Below are 24,740 nucleotides of genomic sequence, written 5' to 3'. Positions count from 1 at the left end.
TTCTTTGCTTGCAGGGGTATTCCAAGGCAGGGGTCAGCAAAATACGGTTCACAGGCCGTCTGTGGCCCACTGCCCTTGTATGTAAAGATTAACGAAACCCAGCCAATAGTATCGCCTCTCCTTGAACTTCCTATCAGTGGAATCGCATAGTATGTTCTTTTTGGCATCTGACTTCTTTCACTCAACATTACATCTTAGAGATCTGTTCTTGTGTGTATTAGTTCACTCTTTTCTGTTGCTGCCAAGTATTTCATTGTATGATCACTACTAATTACAATTATCATCTCCATTTTGCATACGAGCAAACCGCAGCACAGAGGACTCAAGTAAGTTGCCCAAGGACACACAGCAGGTTCAGGTTAGATCTGGGGTTTAAATCCAAGGTCAGGTATCTTGTGCTTTTTGTTCCTCATACAGGGTGGCCTCTCAGTGCTATGGTGATGGGAGCCGGAGGGGAATTGGGATCTCAGAAGAGGCATTCCTTTGAGCCTTTAGGTCTCAGAAAGCTGCCAGGGAAGGTTAAATCAGAGCCAGGTGTTCCTGCCCCCAGGGGTTCACTGTGCCTGGCAGATGTCATAAGTGGTCAAAGCAGATGACCTTTTAAATATATACTTGAGGTCAGGGATACAATATGGAGTGGTGGGGACTGCAGCAAATTGAGGAATGCCAGCCTGTGAAGGAGACGGTTGCTGGTTCAGCTCCAGGGCTTGCTGCCAGAGATTGTGGTGAGCAGGACAGCCATGCTAGCATTTGTGGCCAGCTTCCAAGCCAGTCGGTCAGTGCTCAGCTGGACCTGAGTACCTTAAATGATTTGAATCTTGCCCCGGAGTTGCCAGATGCCTTTTCTGTTTGCCGGAACCAACCAACCAACCAACCCTGGAAGTCTCTATCTGCTGGATTTTCTTTTTTCTTTCTTTCTTTTTCTTTTTAAAGATTTTATTTATTTATTCATGAGAGACACACAGAGAGAGGCAGAGACATAGGCAGAGGGAGAAGCAGGCTCCCTGTGGGGATCCTGATGTGGGACTCGATCCCAGGACCCCAGTATCACGACCTGAGCCCAAGACGACGCTGAACCCGCTGAGCCACCCAGGTGCTCCTCTACTGGTTTTTCAATGTTGGTTCAAAAATGCTTTTAAGCCTGTGCAGGCCAAAGGGAACCCCTGTGTGCCCTGGACTGGCCTGACTGATCTCAGCATCTATCTCAGGACCAGATAGGAGCGGGACCGGGGGCCAGGAGAGCAAGTGGGTTCCGGGTATAAGCACGGCACAAAGGCTGGAGGTGAGAGGGATTTGTGGCCTGACCACAAAGAATCACAGAAAGTCCTAGCTGGCTAGGTGGAGGTGGTGGGGGGCCGGGGGTGTGGGCAGGGTGTGGGCTGCCGCAGGCCGCCACATGCAGTGACTTGCGCTGTGCTCTTCCCCGCTCACCCCTGCAGATCCTAGAGGAAAACATGAAGCTGGAGTGCAAGTGCCATGGTGTGTCCGGCTCGTGCACCACCAAGACGTGCTGGACCACACTGCCACAGTTCCGCGAGCTGGGCTACGTGCTCAAGGACAAGTACAACGAGGCCGTCCACGTGGAGCCGGTGCGCGCCAGCCGCAACAAGCGGCCCACCTTCCTGAAGATCAAGAAGCCGCTGTCCTACCGCAAGCCCATGGACACAGACCTGGTATACATCGAGAAGTCGCCCAACTACTGCGAGGAGGACCCAGTGACGGGCAGCGTGGGCACGCAGGGCCGCGCCTGCAACAAGACGGCCCCACAGGCCAGCGGCTGTGACCTCATGTGCTGCGGTCGTGGCTACAACACCCACCAGTACGCCCGCGTGTGGCAGTGCAACTGCAAGTTTCACTGGTGCTGTTATGTCAAGTGCAACACCTGCAGCGAGCGTACCGAGGTGTACACGTGCAAGTGAGCCTGAGACGACGGCGCCGCCCTAGGGCCAGGTGGGCACGTGCAGCTGCAAGGCAGACTGCAGGAGGGACCGGACAGCTCCCGGGCTGCAGTCACCCTGGCAGGTCTCTTCAGGGACCTCCATGGGGGGAATGTTGAGCTTGTCTTTTCTGCTATGGGGACACTTCTCCTGGGTTTTCTGCAGGCGCCCAAATGAAAGATCTCCCCAGAGCCCTGGACTGTTCTCGTCCGTAGCCACTGCTGCTCCACCCCGACCCCAGACAGCGCCCACCCAGGGCCCTCCTCAGCTGGAGCAGAGCCTTTCGCACCAGGAGCTCTGGACCCTGGGGCCTCAACATAGCAATATTTAACAATTTATTCTGATAAAAAATAATATTAATTTATTTAATTAAAAAGAATCCTTCCACCTCATCGGGATCCGTTTTCTGCAATCAACGTGGACCGCTTGCTTTCCTTGCGGAATAATTTTGTCACTAGGACAAGGAGCCAAGTAGAACTGTACATAATTATCCTTGATGCAGATATTTCTACTAGTTGATTTTGCAGGTACTCCCCCCCCCTTGCAGCACTAGATGTTTAAGAGCAGACGTCCTTTATACATATATAGATATATATACACACACGTTTATATTTTTTTGCTGTTTGCTGCTACTTATCCAGAAATTTAAGATGATCCAGATTTGGAGACATCTCCCCAGTTATGATTCCCATCCTTTAGTCCTCCCCAGATCAAATTTAACACCAGTAGAGGAATCCAGTTTGGAATACAGAGAGAGAGGAAGGGTAATAATAAAACTCCCAGCAGTTTCCATCTTTTGGAAAGTGAGCCACTGGATAAGAGAGAATATTTTGTAAGAGACTATTTTTATATGAATATTTTATTTATATTGAGTCTGCCTGTATCATTCCGTGGCCTGTGCTTCTTCTTAATTGTGGTACTTGCTTTGGGGTAAGGAGGAGTGAGGCGGGGTCCCCATGGGGCCCCTCACATAGCTGGGTTCTTGAGTTCTGTTAGCCAGGTGGGCAGAAGCGGCCCCTGGATGCCTGGGCTGGGGTGTCATCAATATTACCTGGGAAAGGAATCAGATCCCCAGCCAAGGCCTTTTGAGTAGGGTCACTGAGCTGTGACCTCGGGATGAGCCATGTGGTGGGCAGGCCCGTACCCTTGGCATTGGGTGACCATCACAGAGCTTGATGGTTCGCCACTCGGCAGAAACCAGCTCAGGGAGCCCGCTCCTCCCTGGCACACCCCTGCCATTGCTGTGTGTCCCGAGAGGTGAGGCATAGTCTTCAGTTATGGGGCAGAAAAGTTGGGGTGAGGGGGTCCCGTGAGCAGCAGGGCTCAGCAGGGCTTCCTGGATGTCGTGGTCTTAGGGCAGACAGGCAGAGAGGTGTGGACAAGGCCTCTCTGCTCTGGGTCCACCTGTATCCAGTGCCTGTCAACCTGGAAGGCTCTCCTCCAAGAGGCTGTGGGTGTTCTAATATGTGTCCGTTTGCATTTCTGTGTGCACGTGTGTGTATGTATGTGTGTATGACCTTGGGGAGTCTTGGGGTAGTCATGTGACTTTGCACCATCAAGTACCCTTGGGGGGCTGATGTGCCCACATTGTGTGTGCTCGTGTATATACTCATCTATGTGTGTGTCTCTCTCCATGTGCCTGAGAGATGCAGGGTGGTGTGTACATGTGGGTGTGTGCCTATGCATCTGCTGGTCCCCAGGTGTCTCTGCTTGCGGGTGAGGTGTGGTGTGAGGCAGACTATAGGGACCTTTGGCGATTGTGTTGAGCCACCAAGAGATGGCACCTCTGAACTCTGTGCCCACAGACACTGGTGAAACTCAGATACCTCTGAGACCACAGCCTGATGGCCCCATGCACTGGGCACTCCTCCATGTCTAGGCTGTGTTGGACTCCCCAATGTCAGCACTGGGCCTGGATCACAGCATGGACAAATAAAATGGCTGGATGGTTGGTTGATTTCTTCCCTTGGACCATTTATTTCTTCTTTCTTGGGTGTCGGGATGGGTAGGGATGTGAAGGGCTGAGTGGATGGATGGGTAGCTGGTTGGATGGGTGAGTGGGTGGGTGGATAGGGGAGTAGATCGGTAGATGGGTGGATGGGTGAGTAGATGGGTGAATGGATGGATGGGGGTGGGGGTGGGCAGTTAGGTAGGAGAAAATATACAGAAGCATCTTACAGATCCCATGTCACAGTTTATCTCTGCCTGAGAAAACCAGAGTCTACCATGAGCGAAGAGAGTTTCCAAGCCTATAGTCCCTCTGTTCCTGGCCTCATGGTGTCTAAGAATCAAGAAGGTTCTGACAAAGCCTCCCTAGATACCCTAGAAATCACCTCCATGTCCTTCCCTACTATCCAGATGGAGAGCGTGTCTGGCATGAGGGCAGCCAGGCCTTCGAGAAGAATATCTAGGTTGGCTGCCAGTGTGTCACCTGGCCCCTTAGCACAGTTAGTTTCCAACCCTGGGGCCTGCTCCCTCTCTGAGGTCCCCAGCTCAGTTGGGCTCTGAATCTCAATTTCTCCATCTATAAAAGTAGGATAATAATTATGTCACGAGGTCTTCCTCACACTGATGACTGTATGGCACTTTGAGTTGCAGAGCAATGGTTGAACAATAAATATTACTATTATCATGTATTACTATTCTTTCCATAATAATAAGATTCTTCAAACACAGCTTATGCTAAAAAATATTAGGCTCTGTGTTGAGCAAAATATTTCCCCCTCTTTGGTTTATTCCTAAAGTGGCTTTTCAACAAAATAGACTTAAAAAGACCTAAATCTTAAGAGATTGAATCAAAATTTTACATAAAAATCTCCCACCTTTTTGGTATTTTGACAAATACCATGAGGATGGTGTAGGCTATAAGCTGAACTTGGCTTTTGGGACACCAGCATGCAGCCTCTAATTTGAACCAAAGCTCCTGTTTTATCTTATTTTATTTTATTGTTTTTAGATTTTATTTATTTATTTGACAGAGAGGGGGACAGAGAGAGAGAGAGAGCATTTGTGCACACAAGCAGGAGTGGCAGACGTAGAGGGAGAAGCAGGCTTTCCTCTAAGCAGGGAGCCTGATGTGATCTTGATACCAGGACCCTAGGATCATGACCCGAGCCAAAGGCAGGTTTAACTGACTGAGCCACCCAGGTGCCCCCAAACCTCTCATTTTAGAGATGGAGAAACTGAAGCCCAGAGAGGCGTAGGGCTTTATGCAAGGCCACACAGCAAGTCTAGCAGAAAGAAGACCAAGCTGGGCCTTGTACCTCCTGGGAAAGTCCTTTCACCAACAGTGGTGCACTCTAGCAGCAGTAAAGTAGTTTGGAGGCTGGTTTGGGAGGGATAAAGTTCCTGTTTGTTTTCAGACGTACATATGTGTGCATACATGTGTGGGCATGCACTCACACATCCTCTGGACTTAAGTTTAAGCTTAGTTCAAGGCTCCACAGGGCAGGGTCAGGGCCTTCCCAAGGACCTCAAGGGGATAGGCCTGCAGGGGGTGCCCTGGCAGCTGGCTAAGGGAAACCCAAGTCCTCCCATTCTCCCCTCCCCAGAGTCTCACCCTCCCCACCTCCCCAGCTGCCCTGTCGTCGGTCTTGAGTCTTGTTTTCCTCCACTCCGCCATCCATCAGCATATCCCGTTGGTCTATGTCACAATATACCCAAACCTGACCACTCTCCGTGGGCACACCCAGCAGCCATTTGGTGGCAGAGTCTGGCTACGTTTGCACCATGGTGGGGTCTTCTTCTCCCAGGTCATGTTGCTTGGGCCTGTTTCAGCCTCTTTTGCAGTTGAGAGTGGCCAGGGGACTGGGCTCAGACCTCGAGGTGGGGGTCACATGCTCCCTCCCAGCCCCTCAGCACCTCTCATGCTCTTTCCCTTCCAGAGCGTGACACAGCCACCCCGGGGCCCTAGGGTATGGGCGGTGGAACCACAAAAGGAAGGGCTCTCAATGGTCCCTGAATGGCCACTTGGAGGAGAGCGGCCTCCTGATCAGGAACACTGACAGCAAGATAAACACCTCTTGCCGTGGAAGCCACTGAGATTTTGAAGGTCATCTGTTAGGACACAGAGCCCCTCCCTCCCTAAGCTGTGGCTGGTGGCCTTCCTTCTGTGCCAGTTCCTGTCCTGCCTCCAGGCCTTTGCATATGCGGTTCCCTCTGACCTTTGCATGGCTGGATCTCTTTGGTTACTAAGAAAACTCCAATGCCAACTCTTCAATGCCAACAACCCTGGCTTCCAGCACCCTTCATCCGCCCTTTTTGTTTCTTTGTGGCATTTGCCATGATATTAAATGGTCTTTCTCACTTACTAGAGGCCGTGCGATATAGTGGTTAAGAGTCTAGAGCCAGATGCCTGGTGTTCAACCTGCCTCTATTGCTTACTGCTGTGTGGTTTAGAGCAAGTAATATAACCGGTGCTTGTCTTTCCCCATTTGTAGAACAGGGGCAGTCGTAGAATCAGTGTGGTGTTGAACCAACACACGTAAACTGCAAAACACAATGCCTGGCATAGTGTAAGGGCTGAGGAGGTGCGAGGCTTGGGTATTAATATGTTTATTGAGTTTCGTGAGGGTAGGACTTCATGCGTCTTGGCTACCGCTGGGTCTCTGGTGCCCAGCACACAGTTGGGTTAATAAATCTTTGTTGAATAAGAATGACCGAAGACCTGGAGCCTGTTCCCAGATTCGCTGGGCCCCCACTTGGGCCCAGGCAGGGGGTGGGGGTGGTGGGCGCAGGCAGGCTTCTGGAGTTAAGGAGCCAGGGGACAGGAATTGGCACGTCCTGAGTGCCGCCTCCCTACTCGGGGCCAGATGGGAGTGCAGAGACAGATCAAGCTCTCTTGATGTGATCGCAGACACATCTGCTCCCTTGACAAGGTGGCCACTGGTTGCCACAACGACACTCCTGGCCCCAGAAGAATGTGTTGGAGACAACGGGAGAACTCTGTAGCCATCTTTCAGTTAGCCTCCAAGATGGTCAGCCACCCCCGACCCAGAGAAAGCGTCATGCCACATGCTCGTGTGCGTATGCACGGACACACAGTCTCACACAGACACTGAGCGAGAGACCCAAGGGCCTGGCACGTGGCCAATGGAGGGACCAGGCACTCACAAAGGGGAAGTGCAGGCGCACATCTGCCATGACTGGAGCCCAGACGGACCTCACTGACAGGCTCTGAGAGACTGGCCACCCCCAGGGGTACAGGGTCACACTCAAGATGTACACCCAGAGGTTGCTCACAGATTGAGCAACCTGTTTTACCTGGAAGCTGGCTTGACCTTCACCATTCACCTTTAATCCCGGGCATCTGCTTGGCAGCAGGCCCTGTGTGTGTGCGTGTGTGTGTGTGTGTGTGTGTGTGTGTGTGTGTGTGTTGGGTGCAGGAGCAGGCCAGGGAGCAGGGGCATGCGAGCTGGAGGGCACTCAGGGCCATCTCCCTCAAGAGAACATACCCAGATGGGAGATCATGGAGCATGAAGAGAGAAATGACCCCTGAGGGCCAAGAGAGCACCCTCTGAGCTCTGGTCTGACCTCACACAGAGGAGTGTGCCTGGGTGCAAAGCCCCTCTCTCCGTCCAGGACCCTGGACTCCAGTCTCAGCCCTGTCCCTCTTCCTGTGGACAGACTGGGCCAGGGAGGCCCTTCCACCGGCTGAGCCTCAGCGACCCCGCTGTAAAGTGCATGCTAATCCCAGGCAGGCCTCTTGCGGCTCTCAGAGCCTACGGTAGCTGTGACTAGCCACAGTGGCTGAGACCCCACCAGCACTGCCTCACAGCTGGCCTGCATTCTGTCCCCATCAGCAGGTGGCTCTGGGGCCGTGAGGGGCCTCTGCTGGATTGGGTCCCAGAGGGGGATTCTCAACGTGTGGCCCGTGGACCTCTCCCAGGATTAGGAGATCAGAAGGTCACGACCATTTTTATGGTAATACTAACACACTTGCCTTTTTCACACTCGTGCACTCATAGGTATACAGTGGGCTTTTCTAAAGGCCAGATGGCGGGTGCTAGCACAGGAGCCTGGATGCAGTGGCGGACATGAGCCTCCAGCCGACTTCAGTGAAGCCAAGCATGGAAGAAATGGGCAAAAATGTAAAACAAATGCCACTTTTCCCCACTGTTTTATTTTATTGGTTTTAAAACATAGAGCTATTTTCATTTAAAATATGTTATTTATGTAAACACAGTGGGCTCATTCTCATTTAAAATGAATGCATGAATATTTACATTTTTTTCTCAGCTTCAATTTCTATTATTGTAACAATTAATAGATAACCTCCCCCATCTCCAGACACACAAGAACAGCTCTGGATCTGCAATAATTTCTTTAAATGTTAAGGAGTCCTGACACCCCGACATTTGAGACCTACTACCTTATATGCACGGCTAACAATCGATTATAGTTCCTCTGCTCATCCAATTTCAGTACATAATACAAATAGGGAGCATATATTGAGTCTGGACTGTGTGCCAGGCTGTGATCTAAGGGCTTTAGAAGGATCTCATGGAGTCCTCACACCAGTCTCATGAGGTTGGTGCAGTGAGGTTGGTGCAGTGAACACAGGCTGAGTTTCCAGCAATCTGATGGGTTATGGGGTTAGTTACATGGTGGGGTCAGGACCAAAACTCAAGACAATCTGACTTGGGAGCTCCCTGCTACCTTCCGGACCCAGTCATTTCCTGCCCCTCCCTGTGCCTACCGTTGTCAGAGGACACACGAGATGCCCAGCTAACTCTGAATTTCAGATAAGCAACAACAGCAAGTTTAGTACAAGTATGTACCAAATATTACACGGGGCATACTTATCTAAGAAGAATTCATTGTTTATTTGAAATTCAAATTTAACTAGCATCCTATATTTTTATTTGCAAAATCTGATGACCCAAAGTTTACCCGAGGCCTCTGGGTACCAAGGGCCCCCGCCTCCCAGACATCTGCCCCCCCCACCCCCCGGGCAGCATGGCCCAGCCACTTTCTGGCTGTACACCCTGAGATAATGCCTTCCCTCTCTGGTCTGCATTATGATCCCTCTCCCCAGGGCAGAGATGAGGGGTGGGGGGAGCTGAGTTGTGATGATCTTGGGCACTTTTCATTCTGGTAACATTTGCTCTCAAATTCAGAGCCTGGGGAAGTCTTCTCAATAGCCACCTAACTGCTCCCTTCACCACCCCCCATACACACCACCGCTCCCCCCGCATAGGGGAACATAGTCCATCATGACTACTTTGAGAGGTGGTCCTAGAGCTGCTGCAGTCTGCTCACCCCACCTTCTGCTACCCCCCAAAGGCAGCCTATCACTGCCCTGCACCCCTCCCCCATGGTGGCTGACCGGAGAGGACTATGTTCTGTGCAGCTTCCCCCTGACCCTCTCTGGTCTCCAACAAGGCATAGTTCGGATTTGCCACTCAGTAACAGGCTCTTGAACACCCCCAGGTCCTGGGGCTCCTGCATCCCAGTGACACCCATACTGCAGACAAGCAAACTGAGGCTCGGCTCCCAGGGCCTGTCATTTGGCACTTAGTTAGGCGCCAGGCTGCCCTCCTCTCCACAGGAATACCTTCTTTTGCCCTGCACAGCCTCCAGCCCACCTGCCAGCGCCCACCTGCTAGCCAGCACACCTGGCTGGTGGCAGAGACGTGACTTGCAGCAGATACTCTGACACAGCTCTTGCTACTGGAAGGCAGCCAGGGCTGCAGATCCCTCAGAGACGTGGTGGTGCTAAATCAGAGAACATGCCGGTGGACTTTTTCACTTAATATATAATTACTTCCTCGAGTTAGATCCTTTCTCTGCCAGCCTGGCCCTCTTCTCTGCTGTTTCACTTTCTTCCCCTTTGACCTCTGAGAGGATGATCGATTAATGTGGTTAAGCACCAACTATGGGCAAAGAAGGCATGGGGTGGCAGGAACTCCGGCGAAGTGTACTTAGGAGAGAACCTGGCTTGCAGTTCAGGCAGGGCAGGTGAGTCGTCAAAAGCGTAGGGCTGGGGTTCAGACACCGTGAACTGTGTGATCCTGGGCAAGGTGCTCAGCCCCTCAGGGCCTCAGCTTCCTCACCAGTTACTGAGTGTCAGTGTGTGGCAGGCCCTTTCCCAAACGCCTTACACGCACTCTCTCGTGTAATCCCCACGATATGAATAGGCGGCTATTGGCCTTGGTATGAGTTGGCTAGGGCTGCCGGAACATAGCCTCCCAGGCTCAAGGGGCTTGAACAAGAGAAGCCGACTTCCTAACAGTTCTGGAGGCTGGAAGTCCACAATCAAAGCATGGGCTGGGCTGGTTCCTACTCAGGGCTGCGGGGCAGAGTCTGTTCCCAGCCTCTCTCTGCGCCTCATAGATGGCTGCTTTTTCCCTGAGCCTCTCCACATTGACTTCCCTCTATGTTCTCTGGGTCCAAGTGTCCCCTTTTGTAAGAACACCAGTCGTACTGGATTAGGGCCATCCACATGGCCTCCTTTCCATTTGATCACCCCTTTAAAGAACCTATCTCCAAATAAGGTCATGTTCTGAGGCCCTGGGTATTAGGACTCCAACACCTGAATTTGGGTGGGGGGAGACACAGTTTGACCTATAACGTCTGGTTCTAGGTAAGGACACTGAGGCAAGGAGTTTAAGTAACAGGTTCAAGATCACACATGCTTCAAAAGCTATAAGTGGGATGCAAACCTCGGTTCCAGAGCCCACTACTCTGAAACCCTCGGCAGCGTTGCCTGTTGGAAACTGAGCCAGGCATTCCTGCCTGATGGGGCTGTGCCAGGGATTACACAGCAGAGCCATGGAAAGTGTTTAGAACAGTGCCCTGCACAGAAAAAGTACCCAACAAAGGTTAGCTGTTAATAGCACGGTCTGCCGGGCCTGGATTCAAATCCTGCTCTGACCTCTTGTGTGTGTGACCTTGGGAGGGGCTTCACCTCTCTGGGCCTCCGTTTTGTCATCTGTGGAAGGTGTGGAGGATAACAATCCTTCCCTAGACATCCCAGCTAGCTTCCTGTGGGCTCCCAGGTATCTTCTGAGTACATGCTGCCGGGCCCCTGGACAGCACTGCAACATAAACCTCTCCTCCTTCTGTGGGGGTTCTGGGTCCCCTCCAGGTCTGAGGCTCTCTGACCTCCATGTGGCCTCCCTTGGGGGCATGGTGAAGGGTCCGAGCTGGCAGGAGGGGAGGAGAGCAGGGAGAGAAGAATCTAATTCAGGTGAGGAGGGTACGGAATTATTGGGGCTGTCCTCTTCTGGCCAGGATAGAGTCACGGCGACCCATTTACCCTCCTGCCCCAAACCAACCAGACAGACAGAATACATGAAACAGTCGTTGTCAAGGCCCTGGATTTCAGGCCACAGAGGACAATGATCCCTACAAAACAGGGAACAGGGATCCCTGGGTGGCGCAGCAGTTTGGCGCCTGCCTTTGGCCCAGGGCGCGATCCTGGAGACCCGGGATCGAATCCCACGTCGGGCTCCCAGTGCATGGAGCCTGCTCCTCCCTCTGCCTGTGTCTCTGCCTCTCTCTCTCTCTGTGTGTGTGTGTGTGTGACTATCATAAATAAATAAAAATTAAAAAAAAAACAGGGAACAAATGAAGTACGCTCTGTGGTTGCTCAGCTTGCTGCCTTGAGGGTTTCCAGGTTGGGGCCTTGGGAGGGGAGCTGCAGTGCTTAGAATTTGCTGGAGTCCATGGAGACGGAGGCAGCCGTGGCTGACCGCGCAGAGCAACAGGGGAGACAGTTGCCCAGATCTGTGGAGGGGCCTGAGGACCCCGCAGAGCAATCTGTTCCTGCACACGAGGACACTACTTGAGGCCAGGGGAGGACCCATCTGGAAGGGTTCAAGGTAAGGTCACCTGGTGTCACACAAGACTGGGAATAAGACCTCCTCCCACTAACAGGGTGGCGGGTGGGGCATTCCAGAAGGCCTTGCCTCAGCAGTAGGGAATCATCAGCTGTACACCAATCACAGCTCCACACTCACCTACTAGATCATAAAAGCAAGACCTCAAAGGAAGCAAACTCTTTACAAGTGACATGACTGCATCTCTGAATAAAGCTTGAGAAGATTGACAGGAACACAAAAAGTATCCAGCACCCAAGAAGGTAAAACTCAACGTCTGCCCTATAATCAAAGATCACCCCAACGGTTCTCCCTAGTCAGGTCTCACCACTGTGGTCTGGCCTCCCGGCTGTCTGGACCACAGGCCCCTCCTGGGCTCCTCTGGCCACCGTGCTTCTCTCTTACACACTAGAGAGTAGTTGCCTGTTTGCACCTGCCTCCCTCACCAGACGGGGAGAAACTCAAGGACAGAGACTGTCTGATCCTGCCTGAGGCTCCAGCAGGGCAGGGCACTCTGTGGGCACTAAATAAATGCATAGTGGATGGATGGATGGATGGATGGATGGATGGATGGATGGAAGAATGGATGGATGGTTAATTCCTTAATGATCAGGCCTTTCCTTTCTTCCCTGTTGGGTCCTGAAGCCTTCACAGTTAGAGATTATTTCATTCTGCTCTGTATGCCAAGAATTCAGCAGCACCTGCCCAGCCTGAGTAGGCCCCAATAAATATTGTTGATTGTTTGTTGATTGAATAACAAAACAAGCCTTTGTGCATGCTGCTGCTTTTGTCTGGAATGCTCTTTCCCAAACATCCCCACAGCTCACCCCTGCACCTCCTACAAGTCCTCGCTCGAGAAGGCCTGACAACATAATTTAAGAGTGAAAGGGCCTTCTTCCTCCCAGTACTCCAGCCTTCTTACCCTTGCTCTTGTTTCCACCTTTTCACTCATGCCCTCATTCACTTATTTATTATGTTGACTGTTTATTGTTGGGCTCCTGCTACTACCAGGAAAAGAAAAAGCTTTAAACACAGAGCTTTTTGACATTCTTATTTTGCCTGATCTCCCCAGTACCTAAGGTGGTATCTGGTACATAGTAGCTGCTTGATAAATGCTTGTTGAATAAGGGGATGGCTTTTGTTGTGCCAGTGTCTGCTCTGTGGTCTGGGACTGGCTTCTGGATCCTTCCGAGCCCCATATTTAAAAGAATAACAGCAACAATCATAGTAATGAAGAAGGATGGATGGCAGGGCAGTCATTGGCACCTGCTCGCAAAGATTCTGTCTCTCCATCCTCCAGGCACGTGGGGGTGGTGCCCACCCCTTAGGGTCAGCCTATGACTTATGTTGGCCAATTTGAACAGAAAGGGCAGTGATGGGTCTCGCTTCCAGGTGGACACTTTAAGAGCCAGTGGCACCTCCCAGCTCCTTTCTCCCCTCTGCCAGAGTGATGGCCAGTGTCCCCCACAGTGGTTGCTGCTCTGTTTTGCCACAGAACAAAGCCACAGCTGACCCAATTGGGACATTTTGCATGAGTGAGAAATAAACTTTTGTTGTATTAAGCCAGTGGGATTTGGGGCTTTTGTTACAGCAGCATAACTTACCATCTCCTGACTGAGGGTCCTGACAAATGGGATTTTGCTACCCGAGGGTTACCCTGAGGGCTCAGGCCCTTTTGCTCTGGGAGGGGTAGGACTTGCCAGGATAACAATGACTGTGGCTTATCGGGGTTGTGTGCCTAATGCCCCTCAGTTGCCGCATGGTATGGGCACAACAAGCCAGCGAGAAGGCAGTTGTCCCCATGGAGGCACTAGAGGTACAAAGAGGTGAGATGGTGCACCCAGGTTGCTGAGGAGGGTGGCGCCTGGGACATGAAGGACATGAAGCCTCAGATGGTTCTGGTTCTTTCCCCTGTCAGTGTTCAGATATTAGCTACTGCCACCCTGGATGCCAGCTTGCTCCATGAGGAGGGTTGCAGCTGCACGCCTGGCCTCTCTGGTATATGTGGGTCGAGGCTAACGGTAGGGGGGGCTGGACTCCCCAGTATGTTTGCCAAGGTAGTTTCATGGAAGAGGGTCTGCTGGTCAGAGAAAATGTGGGGGTCCAGCAGGGACCAGCACACTGCCTCCGGCCTGTGAAGCCCCCCTCTGACTTGACCCCATGTCAGTGTGTAGATTCATCCATTCCTTGGGGGCTCTCCCTCTCCCCCACACCAGGCTCTTTCACTAAGAGCCCCCAGAGCTCCTGGCCCTGACCAAGTAGCAGTGCTTTGGTCAAAGGGTCTGCTCACCTGGACCAGCTGGTTCAACAATGGGAGAGGAATAGACACCCCTCAAAAGCCACACAGCTGGAATGAGAGGTCATTCAGTTTGCCTGATCTAACATCTGCAAAGCCAGTTTCCCTGAGTAGATACGCCTGCTCTGAGAAGCCTTCCTTATTTAAAATTGGCACGGAGATGAGAGACTTCCCCTATGCCTCAGGGCAATGGGGAGAAGGGAAGCAAACATTTATTATGCCCAGAGCTTGAGAAGCCTCCCTGAGGTCTCTGATGTGAGTTTCATTGTGCCCCTTTCACAAGTGTGAAGCCTGAGGTACCAAGCAAAGGGACGACTTGTCTGAAGTCATGGGGCTGCTAAGCAGCAGAGCCAAGGCTCATAGTGGGCTTCTGACTGCAGCCAGGTGTGTCCTGCAAGACCAGGTCCTGCCCAGCCTCCCAGCCACCATTTCTGCAAGAGCCACCTCTTTCATTGGGAGCTGAGTGAAATCACCCAGGACAGCTGACTTGGGGGAGGCAAAGCCACACAGACCTTAGCTCCTGACTCTGTGACTTGGGCCAGGGCTTCCACTTGCTGAGCTTCAGCCTCCTCAGCAGTAAACACTGATAGAAGGGACTCTGTGCAATGAAATAATGAGGTCAAGAGCACTGCACCATGTCTAGCAAATACTAGGTGCTCAGAATATGGCCATCTACTCTTGAGTGGTGGGAATCCATGCCTGCAGTGCCCACTGCCCCAAATAGCACTGCAGCGAGCCTCCTTACACATCAAATGTCGCCTAAGGGACCTGTGTGAGAGTGTCTCAGGTAAGTATCCAGGAGCGGAATTGCTGTGTCTTGGCTAGGGTAGGTGTGACTTCATTTGCATGAGCCCCAGGAGGTGGCTCCCTTGATTGGCTCCACCAGTTACTGTTCCCACACAGGGCACTGGGGATCCTCTCTGTCTGTGCCCGCACCAGCACTTGGCAGCGCCCGGCTTTTTTTTTTTTTTTTTCCAGAAGGATTCACATTTATTGGTTCAAATGCAATAGCACCTGGCTTTTTAATTCTTGCCAGTCTAATTGTCGTCAAGTGATACCTTGTGCTTCTCTGGTCACTGCTAATGAGTTTGCTCATCTCTTCATGGGCTTGTGGCCAGGTTACGTCTTTGGGCCATTATCTGGGAAAACTTTTCTGTGCTTGCCACCTAGCCAACCTTTCCTGCTCCACAGGCATCTTGTTCTGTCCAAGTCTGTACTGGCTATACATCCACAGGTCTCCTGGGATGCCTGTACTTCCCTGCACTTGGCCTCTCTGTGCTGCCTTCTTACCCCTGTTACTTTCTCATTTCATTCATTCATGCATTGGTTTCCCAGCACAACTTAATAAGATTCAAACACCATGGCCAGCCCAGGAGTCCACATGATCTGGCAAGCAAGGACATCAACTTGCTCACTGGCATAAGCTTCCTGGCTAGGTCTGAAGTGCCATGCTCATCCCCAACCTTGAGGATGCAGGCAGGGCCTTGTTCAGAAGTCACTTCCTCAAAGAGGCTACTCCCGATGGCCCTGCCTAAAATACCAGAGCATCATTACCTACTGCCCTGTAATTATTTTTCTTCTCGGCACTTACCCATGCCAGTCACTATGCTATGCATGTTTTTGTTTAGTGGTACTTAGAGGTGAGGAAGCTGACACATGCCAAGTCCATAGTAAGCACAGAGCAGTCCCCGGCAGGAGCCTCAAAACAGAGCCGGTGTGCCTTCCTTGGCACTGCTCAGACTTAGCTCCTAGGGCAGCTTTAACTCAGATCCTTCTGGATATTCAGGTGAGCCCACTTAATTTTTCTCCTGAGTCCCACTACCCACTTAATCTACACAAGAAAAATTGTTGGTAGTGGAGGCAAAAGGTCCAGAACATTTGTGCTCACTGCCTCAGAGCAGAGCCACTTCCTGGGTGTCCTAGTCCTATGTCTAGGGGCCGGTTCTCCAGGACTGCTTCCCACTCCACCCCCAGTGAACCAGGAGCAACAGTGGATATGCATCATATCCAGCAGTCAGTAGGTTCTTGACAGAGGAGCTACAAGGTGGCAGGAGCCTGGGCCTGCCTCCTGCCACACACCCACTGCAGACTGCTGAAACACAAGGGGTCACCTCGATTGCATTAAGTCATCAAGATGACCAGGTTTTCTAGTACAGCAACTAGAATTACCATCTAAAACAGTAGGATAGGGTGGGGGTGAATGGGTGACGGGCACGGAGGGGGACACTTGACGGGATGAGCACTGGGTGTTATTCTGTATGTTGGTAAATTGAACACCAATAAAAATTAATTTATAAAAAAATAAATAAAACAGTAGGATAGGAGCCATGTCCATCTGTAGGTAGAGGCAGGTGCCCAGCCAAAGTCTCAGCAAATGAGCTGATAGATGGGAGTGAGTTCACCTTTCCTACTTGAGGCTCTCTCTAGGCACACTGCCTCAGCATAAGGAAGGACATCTTCTTTTATATCTTTTATTAACAAAAGTAATGTTTGCTCCCTGGTTTAAAAATATACAGAAGTATCTATAGCAAAAGATGAAAAAATATTCCCCAATCCTACTCCCCAGAGGGAGCCACTAGGACCGCAGTTGGTATGTATGAATACGAACGCATACGTGTATGTCCCTGCCATGTGCCTCTGCCCCAAGGTAGAGGCAGGTAGACCTGCTTCATCCTTTTCAACAGTCATGGAGGATTTCATAGCACAGAATTACCCAAATTTATTTCCTCATCCTCCTGTAGGTGCACCTGGACAAGGCCTCCATTGGTTTTTCCACCATCACTAACAACATGGTAGCAGAGGTACTTGAACATCCATCTCTTAGCTCTGCTGTGAGTCTTGCTGCAAAGTCTTCCTGTCTCCTAGAGGTGGGGGTTCTTGGCCACACAGTGGTGGCTTTTACATTTTGAGGGATTCCCCCAAGAAGGGGTTTAATCATCCCACAGGATGACCCTGGATAAACCGTGGAAAGCCTGTGAGGTAGTGAGCTTTCTTTTGCTGGAAGAATTCCAGGGGCTTTAGACAAGCACCCACCAGGGTGCTGCAGAGGGGGCTTCTCTGTCAAGTTCTGGATTGTCCTGGACAACCTTTACTTGTTCGCACTAGCATGTTTTATTTCTATACAAATGTTCGGGGGCTGATCTTGGCTAGGAATCTCATGAGGTTCCTTCATGACCACAATCAGAAGTTCCCTGCTGGGGGAGCTAGAGCAGCCTCTCACCAACACCCAGCTGGAGGATGCAACTCCCTGTCCTCCCCCTGGGACGGCTCTGTGAAATTCGCACAAAAAACACGCGGCCTTATAATCAGTGCCACTGTTTGTCACCAGATGTTCAGAGGCAGGGGTGCTAATTGATGCAGGCAAGGAGGAGGGAGCGGAGGGGGGATGGAAGCTGCTGGGAGGATGGGCGGGCTAGGTGAGGAAGGAGAGCCCCATACTGGGGGTGTGCAAGAAAATGCAAATCTTAGGAGGGACTAAGCCAAAGGAGGGGCATAGGATATTTAGGGTCTCCTGGCACCGAGATGTAATGAGCCTGAGAATAAGGATCTCTGTTTGTTTTTTTTTTTTTACAAGATCCTATAATAGTGATGAGAATTTCTATCATCTGGTTCCTGCATTCTACGACTCTGTTTTGAAATGCTCTGATTTGGTGATTCTGAGCCTCTGATTCTGTGTTAAAGCTCCAAGGGGTGCACAGGGCAGGTGGTTTTGGAGCAGGGCTCCTGGAGACCCAGTGCAACTCTTAGGATTGTTGAGAACTTGGGTGCACTGCCTGCCGGTTCCAGGCCTCAGTCCCGGCTGGTAGATGGAGATGGCAAAGAAGTGGCTCATAGTGTCTCAGTGAGGGTTCAAGGAGCTGAACCAGGTGGATACTCAGGCTGCGAAGGGAGCCTGCACACAGTGGGTGCTTAGCAAATGCTGGGTTTGGTTGCTCTTTCTTTCATTCCAAGGGCAGGCAGTCGGAGAGTTGATGCTGGGAGTTGAGGCCAGGGAATTGAGCTATTGTTCTAAGCTGCCTCTCTGGGTCTGGAAGTGTCTGGGGCTTCAGGACCTGGGTCCACTGGGCAGCCAGCCCTCCACAGCAGGCAGCTGCTGGAAAGCAAAGCAAATACGCAGAGGGAAGGAAGCTCCTAGGGCTGCAGGAAAGCAAACAAGGGCCATTTCCTCCAGCCGCATGCTGTGGACGGCCAACCTTTCCCAGAGCTGTTCCTTGGGAGTCCTCCTCGGGCGCCTGGCCAGTGTTTGGACAGCTTGAGGGGCGCAGGGGGCAAAGAAAGTGGAGCAACAGAGAGCCCGGTCTGGCCAGGGCAGTCACAGGCACATTCCGCCTGGCCCCTCATTAGGGCACTGCCACACAGCCCACCTGACCGCATCCTCGGCCCTGGCCGACGGGCCTGGCTGTTGAGGGGCCGCACTTGGGGGGGGGGGAGGTCCCCAGGATGGAGCACTAATGCTGCAAATACAATAACATCAATAATAATAGTGTTGATTAAATGCTTACCGGGAGCCAGCTCTATTCTCAGGGCTGTATGCAGAGTATTTCATGTAATCCTCATCATGCTCCCACTATTACTGTAATTTCACAGGTAACAGAAACTGAGGCAGGAATGAGTAATTTTAGTCCAGATGGTCTGCCGCTGGTCACTACACTCCTGGTAAACACCATACTGCCTTTTGTGAGGTCATGGTAATGATGCCAACAGGGAGCGCTTTCTGAAGAATCTGCTTTCATGTTTTCCCTCAAATCCCTTAATGATCCTATGGGCTGGGTATCATTATGAGCCCCATTTTTTAGCTAAGGTAAACTGAGGCACTGTGAAATGGAGCCACTTCTCCAAGATTATTCATTTAGAGAAGGTAGTAGCTGGGATATAAACCTATTTCAGTCCAGTGCTAAAACCCATGATGTTAACCACTATGCTAGTGTATTGGTTTCCTGTGGCTGCTGGAACAAATCAGCACAAACTTAGTGGCTTAAAACCAATGCAGATTTATCCCCTTACCATTCTGGGATTCAGAAGTCTGAAATCAGTTTCACGGGGCTAACATCGAGGTGTTGGCAGGGCCGGATCTTTCTGGAACCTCTAAGAGGTGAGCTTCTTTCCTTGACTTCTCAGTTTCTGGTGCCACTCGTATTTCTTGGCTCAGGGTCCCTTCCTCTGTCTTCAGAGCACATCACATGACACCAATCTCTGCTTCTGTCATCACACATACACACACACACCCTACCCGCTTCCTCATATAAGACCTAGGATTACATTAGGTCCTTCTGCATAATCCAGGATAATCTCTCCATTTCAAGATCCTTCATTTATTCACACGTTCAAAGTCCTTTTTGCCATATAAGGTTACATATTGACAGGTTCCAGGGGTTAGGACATGACCATATTTGGGGGGCCATTATCCTGCCTACCACAACTAGGTTAGGCTAAATCTTGCTGAAGTGGAGACAAGGAGCTCTCCATCCCTGGATGTATGGAAGCACATCCTAGGCCCACTCAAAACCTTGGCAGTGGGAGTCACGGATGCTTAACTCAGATTTTGAAGACCTAGGAGCTCATTCTCAGACCATCTGGCATGTTTCCAGATGGAAGCACAAAAGCATCCTTTGCTCTAGCGGGTGCAACTATATCACCGGGGCCCTCAGCACTGCTCTCGGGGGACTTATCACACCCAGGTTTGGGTTACTGTCTTGTGCATCCAAGCTCTCACTCCACTGCCTGATGCAAGCTGGCCAAGGGCAGAGCTTGGATGCCCCACCCTCTAGTGCCAGCATGTGGCCCATGCCCAATAAATGTGTGTGGGAAGAGCAAGCAACGGAAGCTCAGAAGGCTTACGTGACTGGTAGGTTCTAGAAGGTCCAGGTGGGGCCCAGCATACTGTAGGGCCTCGACTAGCATGTGCTGAGTTAAGTCACTCATCAGGATCTACAGGAGCGCCCTCCAAAGAAAATTCGGCAGTGCTAGAAATGTTCTAAAGTCATACTGCCCAGTATGGGAACCATTGGCCACACATGGCTACTAAGTCCTTCAAATCTGGCTAGTGTGACTTCACTTAGGCTGAATTCTCTCTCAAGGACCCCAAAACCCGGCCTGAAACTGGGCGTCTCTAGCCTCCCCTGTTCACTGCTCTGCATGGGTTCCCGTGTAAAGGTCTCTGGCCCAATGCTGGCCGCTGAGCCTGGTCCTTCTCCGTGTCCCCTCGGCCTTGTGGCAGCTCGCACAGATCCGCCACCACCAGGTCCAGCATTCCTGAAGGCACCGTTGTGCTGTGAACCTTTGGTCCCCGCAACAACACAGGGAGGCGGGTCTCATTATTTCAACCTTGGAAATGAGGAAGAGAGGGCTCAGGGAGGGCCAGTGGCTCATCCAGGGAAGCAGGGCAGAGCTAGAGCACTAGACCAGGCCTCCGCGCTGGCACAGAGAACCCAGGAGAGCAAAAGAGCCAGGCATCTCGAGGCAAGAAAGAGACAAAACCGAGGCTACTGAGGCCCAAGCAGCCCCCCACGCCCCCCTGACCAGCCCAACCTGCTTCCCAAGCCTGGAGCTCCCCCGAGAGCCCCTGGGCAGGGGCCTGCGGGGCTGCCCGCGGCCCGACGGCTGCTTTGGCAGAGGCAGGGCGGCCCCTCGCCGTGCCAGACCCAGTTTACCGGGGCAGAAGAACAAAGGGCTTTCACGGGGTGTAATCCAGGCCGAGGGGAGAAGAATGGTCAGGTGTAGGGGAGGCAGCTTCAAGGGAGGGAGAGGGCGAGCCGCGCGGCCCGGCTGGCACGGGGCGGTTCCGGCCGCGCTCCCAGGGCGGCAGACGGTCGCTGGCAGCGAGTGAAGGCCCCGTTTGTGCGACAGGTCGGCGGGGAGGGCAGGCCTTGGAAGGGGTGAGATCGTGTGGCCCGATAGCACGGCGGGGCCTCTCCCTGGGAGGCCCGGGCCCTGTGAGGACTGTCGGTCATTGTTACCCGCCCGGAGGGGAGGTAAACCGGGCCACAGCCGTCAGCCGATACCTGCGATCTGGCCGCGGGGACCGGTCCCCTGGCTGCGGCTCCGGTTACACAGCCAGGACCGCTGAGGGGGCGGCCGCCCGTCCCCAGCAGGTGGATGGCAGACGGGAAGGAGCGGCCCGCCCGCAGTGAAAGGCTGAGGGCCGTGAGGCCGCAGCGGTGGTGCCGGTGCCACGGAGCACCCCGGGCCCCGCCCACCACCCCTGAGATCGCTCGTTCAGGGGGGAGAGGACACGAACACGCTGTCCGGGATGCTTGACCACATCGCTCCAACGGCCAACAAGGAAGAGGTCCAGGAGAATGAGGGAAAGTCAAACAGCGTGTGGGCGACGGAGCTAGACCCCCATTTGTCGTGTGTGCCAATTACCCTGGTGTAAACGCTGGCAGGTGCCTGCCGAGGCCTGCCACCACCACGTGACTTCTGGCCAGCCCATGTGGGGGTTCCGTGGCCGCTCCGTAGCGGCAGTCACAGCCCTGCCGTCAGGGTAGTTCGTGCTGTTAACGTGTTGAGCCCTCGTGTGATAGACGTTATCGTAACTACCGCTCATTTTGCACTAACCGTTTTTACACTGCCAGTCATTTTACAGAGAAGGCACAGAGAGGCTGAATGATTTGCCCAAGGTCACACAGCTGTGTGGGTAGTGCCGGGATTTGAACCCGGACCATCTGACTGCAGGGTCTGTGATACTAACCACCATCCTAGCCCGCTCCCACTCCTACGCCCCCCTTCCCCACCCTGTAGCATGGTTAAATAACAGCCATGTCCTGTGCCCCAGCAATGAGCTGGCATGCTCCAGGTTACTTCTCTCATTTAACCTGTTCAGCCCCCTATTATGGTGGCTGCTCCCATTTTACAGAAGCCAAGACTCAATTCTGGCAAGTGGCATGCCTGGAGAAGGAGGCAGGGTCATAGCAAGGAACAGACAGCATGCACAGCCGAATGGGTAACTGATGAAGGGCTGGTTACAGAGACGTGAGCAGGGTCAGAGAAACCAGCAAGGGACGGCGAGGCACACAGGCGCTGCCAGCAGTGCCCAGCTGCTCCCTCCTGAGGCCTGGGGCACAGAGCAGCCCTCCCTGGAACCTGTGCAGGCAGCGGCCGCTGGGGAGGTGGCTGCCCCAAGGAGCCATAGGCATGGGGGGATGCAGTCACAGCTCCCCCAGCAGGAGGGGCCAGGGAGCCCCACTCACCCTCTGATCCCCTTTCAGGCCTGGTGAAGCCAGTGGGCTGGGAGGCCACGGACGCAGACGCAAAGTCAGCCCCCAGGGCACCGAGCAGGGCTGAGTGGATCTGGAGGGGCTTACGGAGAGGAGCCAGCCTGCCTTCTCCATAAAGCCGTGAGCCCAGAACCTGGGCTCCTGCAGAGTGCACACACCTACCCATGCTTCCCATCCGCCCACTAGCTCGCCATGCTGCCTGAGGACCAGGCCCAGCACTCAGGCCTGGCACTGGCCGCAGAAATGACACAAAGTCCCAGGGACATCGTGCCTCCATCAAGCGAGTGCCTATTCATCCATTTACTGAACACTCCTTCACGCCGAGTGTGCTGGAGGCCCTGTGCTAGATGCTTCGCTGGACAGAGTAAACTACAGAAGCTGTGGAGGCTGCTGAAAGGGTTCTATCCCCCAGGTTGGCATCCTCAGGGCACGGAGTTCCCAGGGCGTCTGACACTTACGTGGCATTTTTATTTTATTATTTATTTATTTATTTATTTACGTGGCATTTTTAAATGGTTTTGCACATTAAAGATGTCCTTGATGACATTCTATGCACATACATACATATGAATATGTGTTTGTGTGTATATGCACACGCGTGTATGCATGTACATATGTATGTGCACTGGATATGTGTGTCTATACATATATACACTTATGTCCACACACATACATACTCACATATACATGCATATATCTGGCTTTGTTTCCAGACTTCATGGATATTCTGTATTGCTTCATTTACTCAGTCATCGAACAAAATGCACTGGGGTCACCTGCACACCAGGCCCTGGGATAGAGGAGATGGGGAAAGAACTGGATGCAGAGCTGTGTCTCTAGAAGCCCCTGAGCGATAATGAGCTATAGGCCCTGAGTGAGGCCAGGACCCAGTGAGGAGGCCAAGCCTCACCGGAACTGATGACCGCAAGAGGAAGCAGAACACACAAGAAACCAGATGTAAAGGGGTGGTTGCAGGGCCAGGGAGAGCAAGGGGGGCTGCTATGGCTGGACTGCACCAGAAGCCAGAGCCAGGTGGCTGGCTGAGCTCTGGGGTGTGGATGAGCCTCATGCAGGTCCAGGCAGGACACCAATGTCCCTTCAGCAGGGTACCCGAAGAGCTCCGGATGGAGGCACTATTGACAGCCCCCAGGGTCAGAGCAGCGCCCAGGGCTGGGCACAGGGGAGTGCCATCACCACCCTGGACCTGGGAGCGAGGCAGGGAGTGGTCCCTGGAGAGGCCTGGAGCCACCGGAGGGGGCCTCATGTCGGAGATGCAACTCTAGGTGGAGGAAGGCAGCCACGGGGGACTCTGGACAGAGAAAGGTGGGGACTGAGTGCCCCTGCGCCCCTCCTCTGCCTTTCCATTGGCTGAGCCCAGCTGGATGCAGGCAGGCATCAGAGCCTGGATGGTGGCGTCCTTAGGGGTCAGCCTCTCGGTGCTAAGCTAGAGAAGGGCAGGGAATGTATGGGGTAGGGTGAGAAGAACGGCCAGCCTTGGGCAGCAGTCAGGAGGGTTAAGAGCAAGATCTCTGGAGCCACTGAGACTGAGTCTGGGTGGCAGCCCCACCCTGGGGTGTCCTGTGGGCCTCCTGCTCCCTCCCTATCCTGCAGATGTGTGGCTTCAGAGACTTCCGACCAAGCATGCTCACCGACCAGGCTGTTACATGAGCTACTACGGGGTCCGGAGCGGGGCGGTGGGGGGTAGGGGTGGGCAGGTGGCCTCTGTAGCCTGTGGACAGAATGGCAGCTGGCTCCTGATTGTCAGAACCACCTAAATGCAGTGGTGAGGCCAGAGCTTCAGGGTGACGTGCTGAGAAGGGGCTAAAGGCTTAGTGATGAACCCCCCAGAGCTTACCATGATCTCACACCCTGGACAGCATCTGGCCATTGCCCGCCCTGAGAAGCTGCACCACCTGCCCCTCCCAGCTGTGAAATCTCCAGCCTCGGCCTCTGTGTCTGTCAGCTGGATTTCCTCGAGCCTCTCATGGGGACTGGGGGTCTCCACCCGCCCCTACCATCCAAGCTGTGTGCCCTTGGACAAGGGGCTCCCTCTCCAAGCCTCTTGTTTCTCCCCCTTGAAATAAGAATACTAACTAGGAAAACAACAGAATGTCAGGGGTGACTTGAGTCACCGAGCTCCGTCTTACAGCAGCTGATACTGTCATTGCTACTCCGTATTCATGAAAGTCCGTTTAATGTCGTTTCCAGCAGAACTAGAATGCGAGCCACGAAGGTCACTTAGATCTTTCTTAAAAAGTAAAAATAAACTAGTGCAAGTAATTTTAATGTCACTTAACCTGATACATCTCAAATGTTTCAACGTGTGGCACTGGCCACATTTCAAGAGCTCAGTGGTCACTTGTGGCCCGTGGCGACTGTATTGGACGGTGCAGGCAGAGGAATGCATGCAAACATGCTTCAGGCTGGAGAAATCAAGAGACTTCCCACCGGAGGGAGTATTAGCACTGGA

General features: G+C 52.7%; 1 protein-coding gene across 1 annotated transcript in view; it reads left to right on the top strand.

Annotated features, from left to right (window-relative positions):
• Positions 1-3,875, top strand: part of WNT7A (Wnt family member 7A) — a 65,433-nt gene extending 61,558 nt beyond the window's left edge. The window contains exon 4 of the mRNA XM_055343965.1: positions 1,440-3,875. Within this exon, the coding sequence (XP_055199940.1) occupies positions 1,440-1,919 (480 nt within the window). The 3' untranslated portion in view covers positions 1,920-3,875. The remainder of the gene's footprint in view (positions 1-1,439) is intronic.
• Positions 3,876-24,740: the final 20,865 nt, after the last annotated feature.

Source organism: Nyctereutes procyonoides, unplaced genomic scaffold (assembly GCF_905146905.1).
Source record: "Nyctereutes procyonoides isolate TBG_1078 unplaced genomic scaffold, NYPRO_anot_genome, whole genome shotgun sequence".
NCBI lineage: Eukaryota > Metazoa > Chordata > Mammalia > Carnivora > Canidae > Nyctereutes > Nyctereutes procyonoides.
The sequence above is the reverse complement of the archived record's forward strand: the minus strand, read 5'-3'. Positions and strand labels throughout refer to the sequence as shown.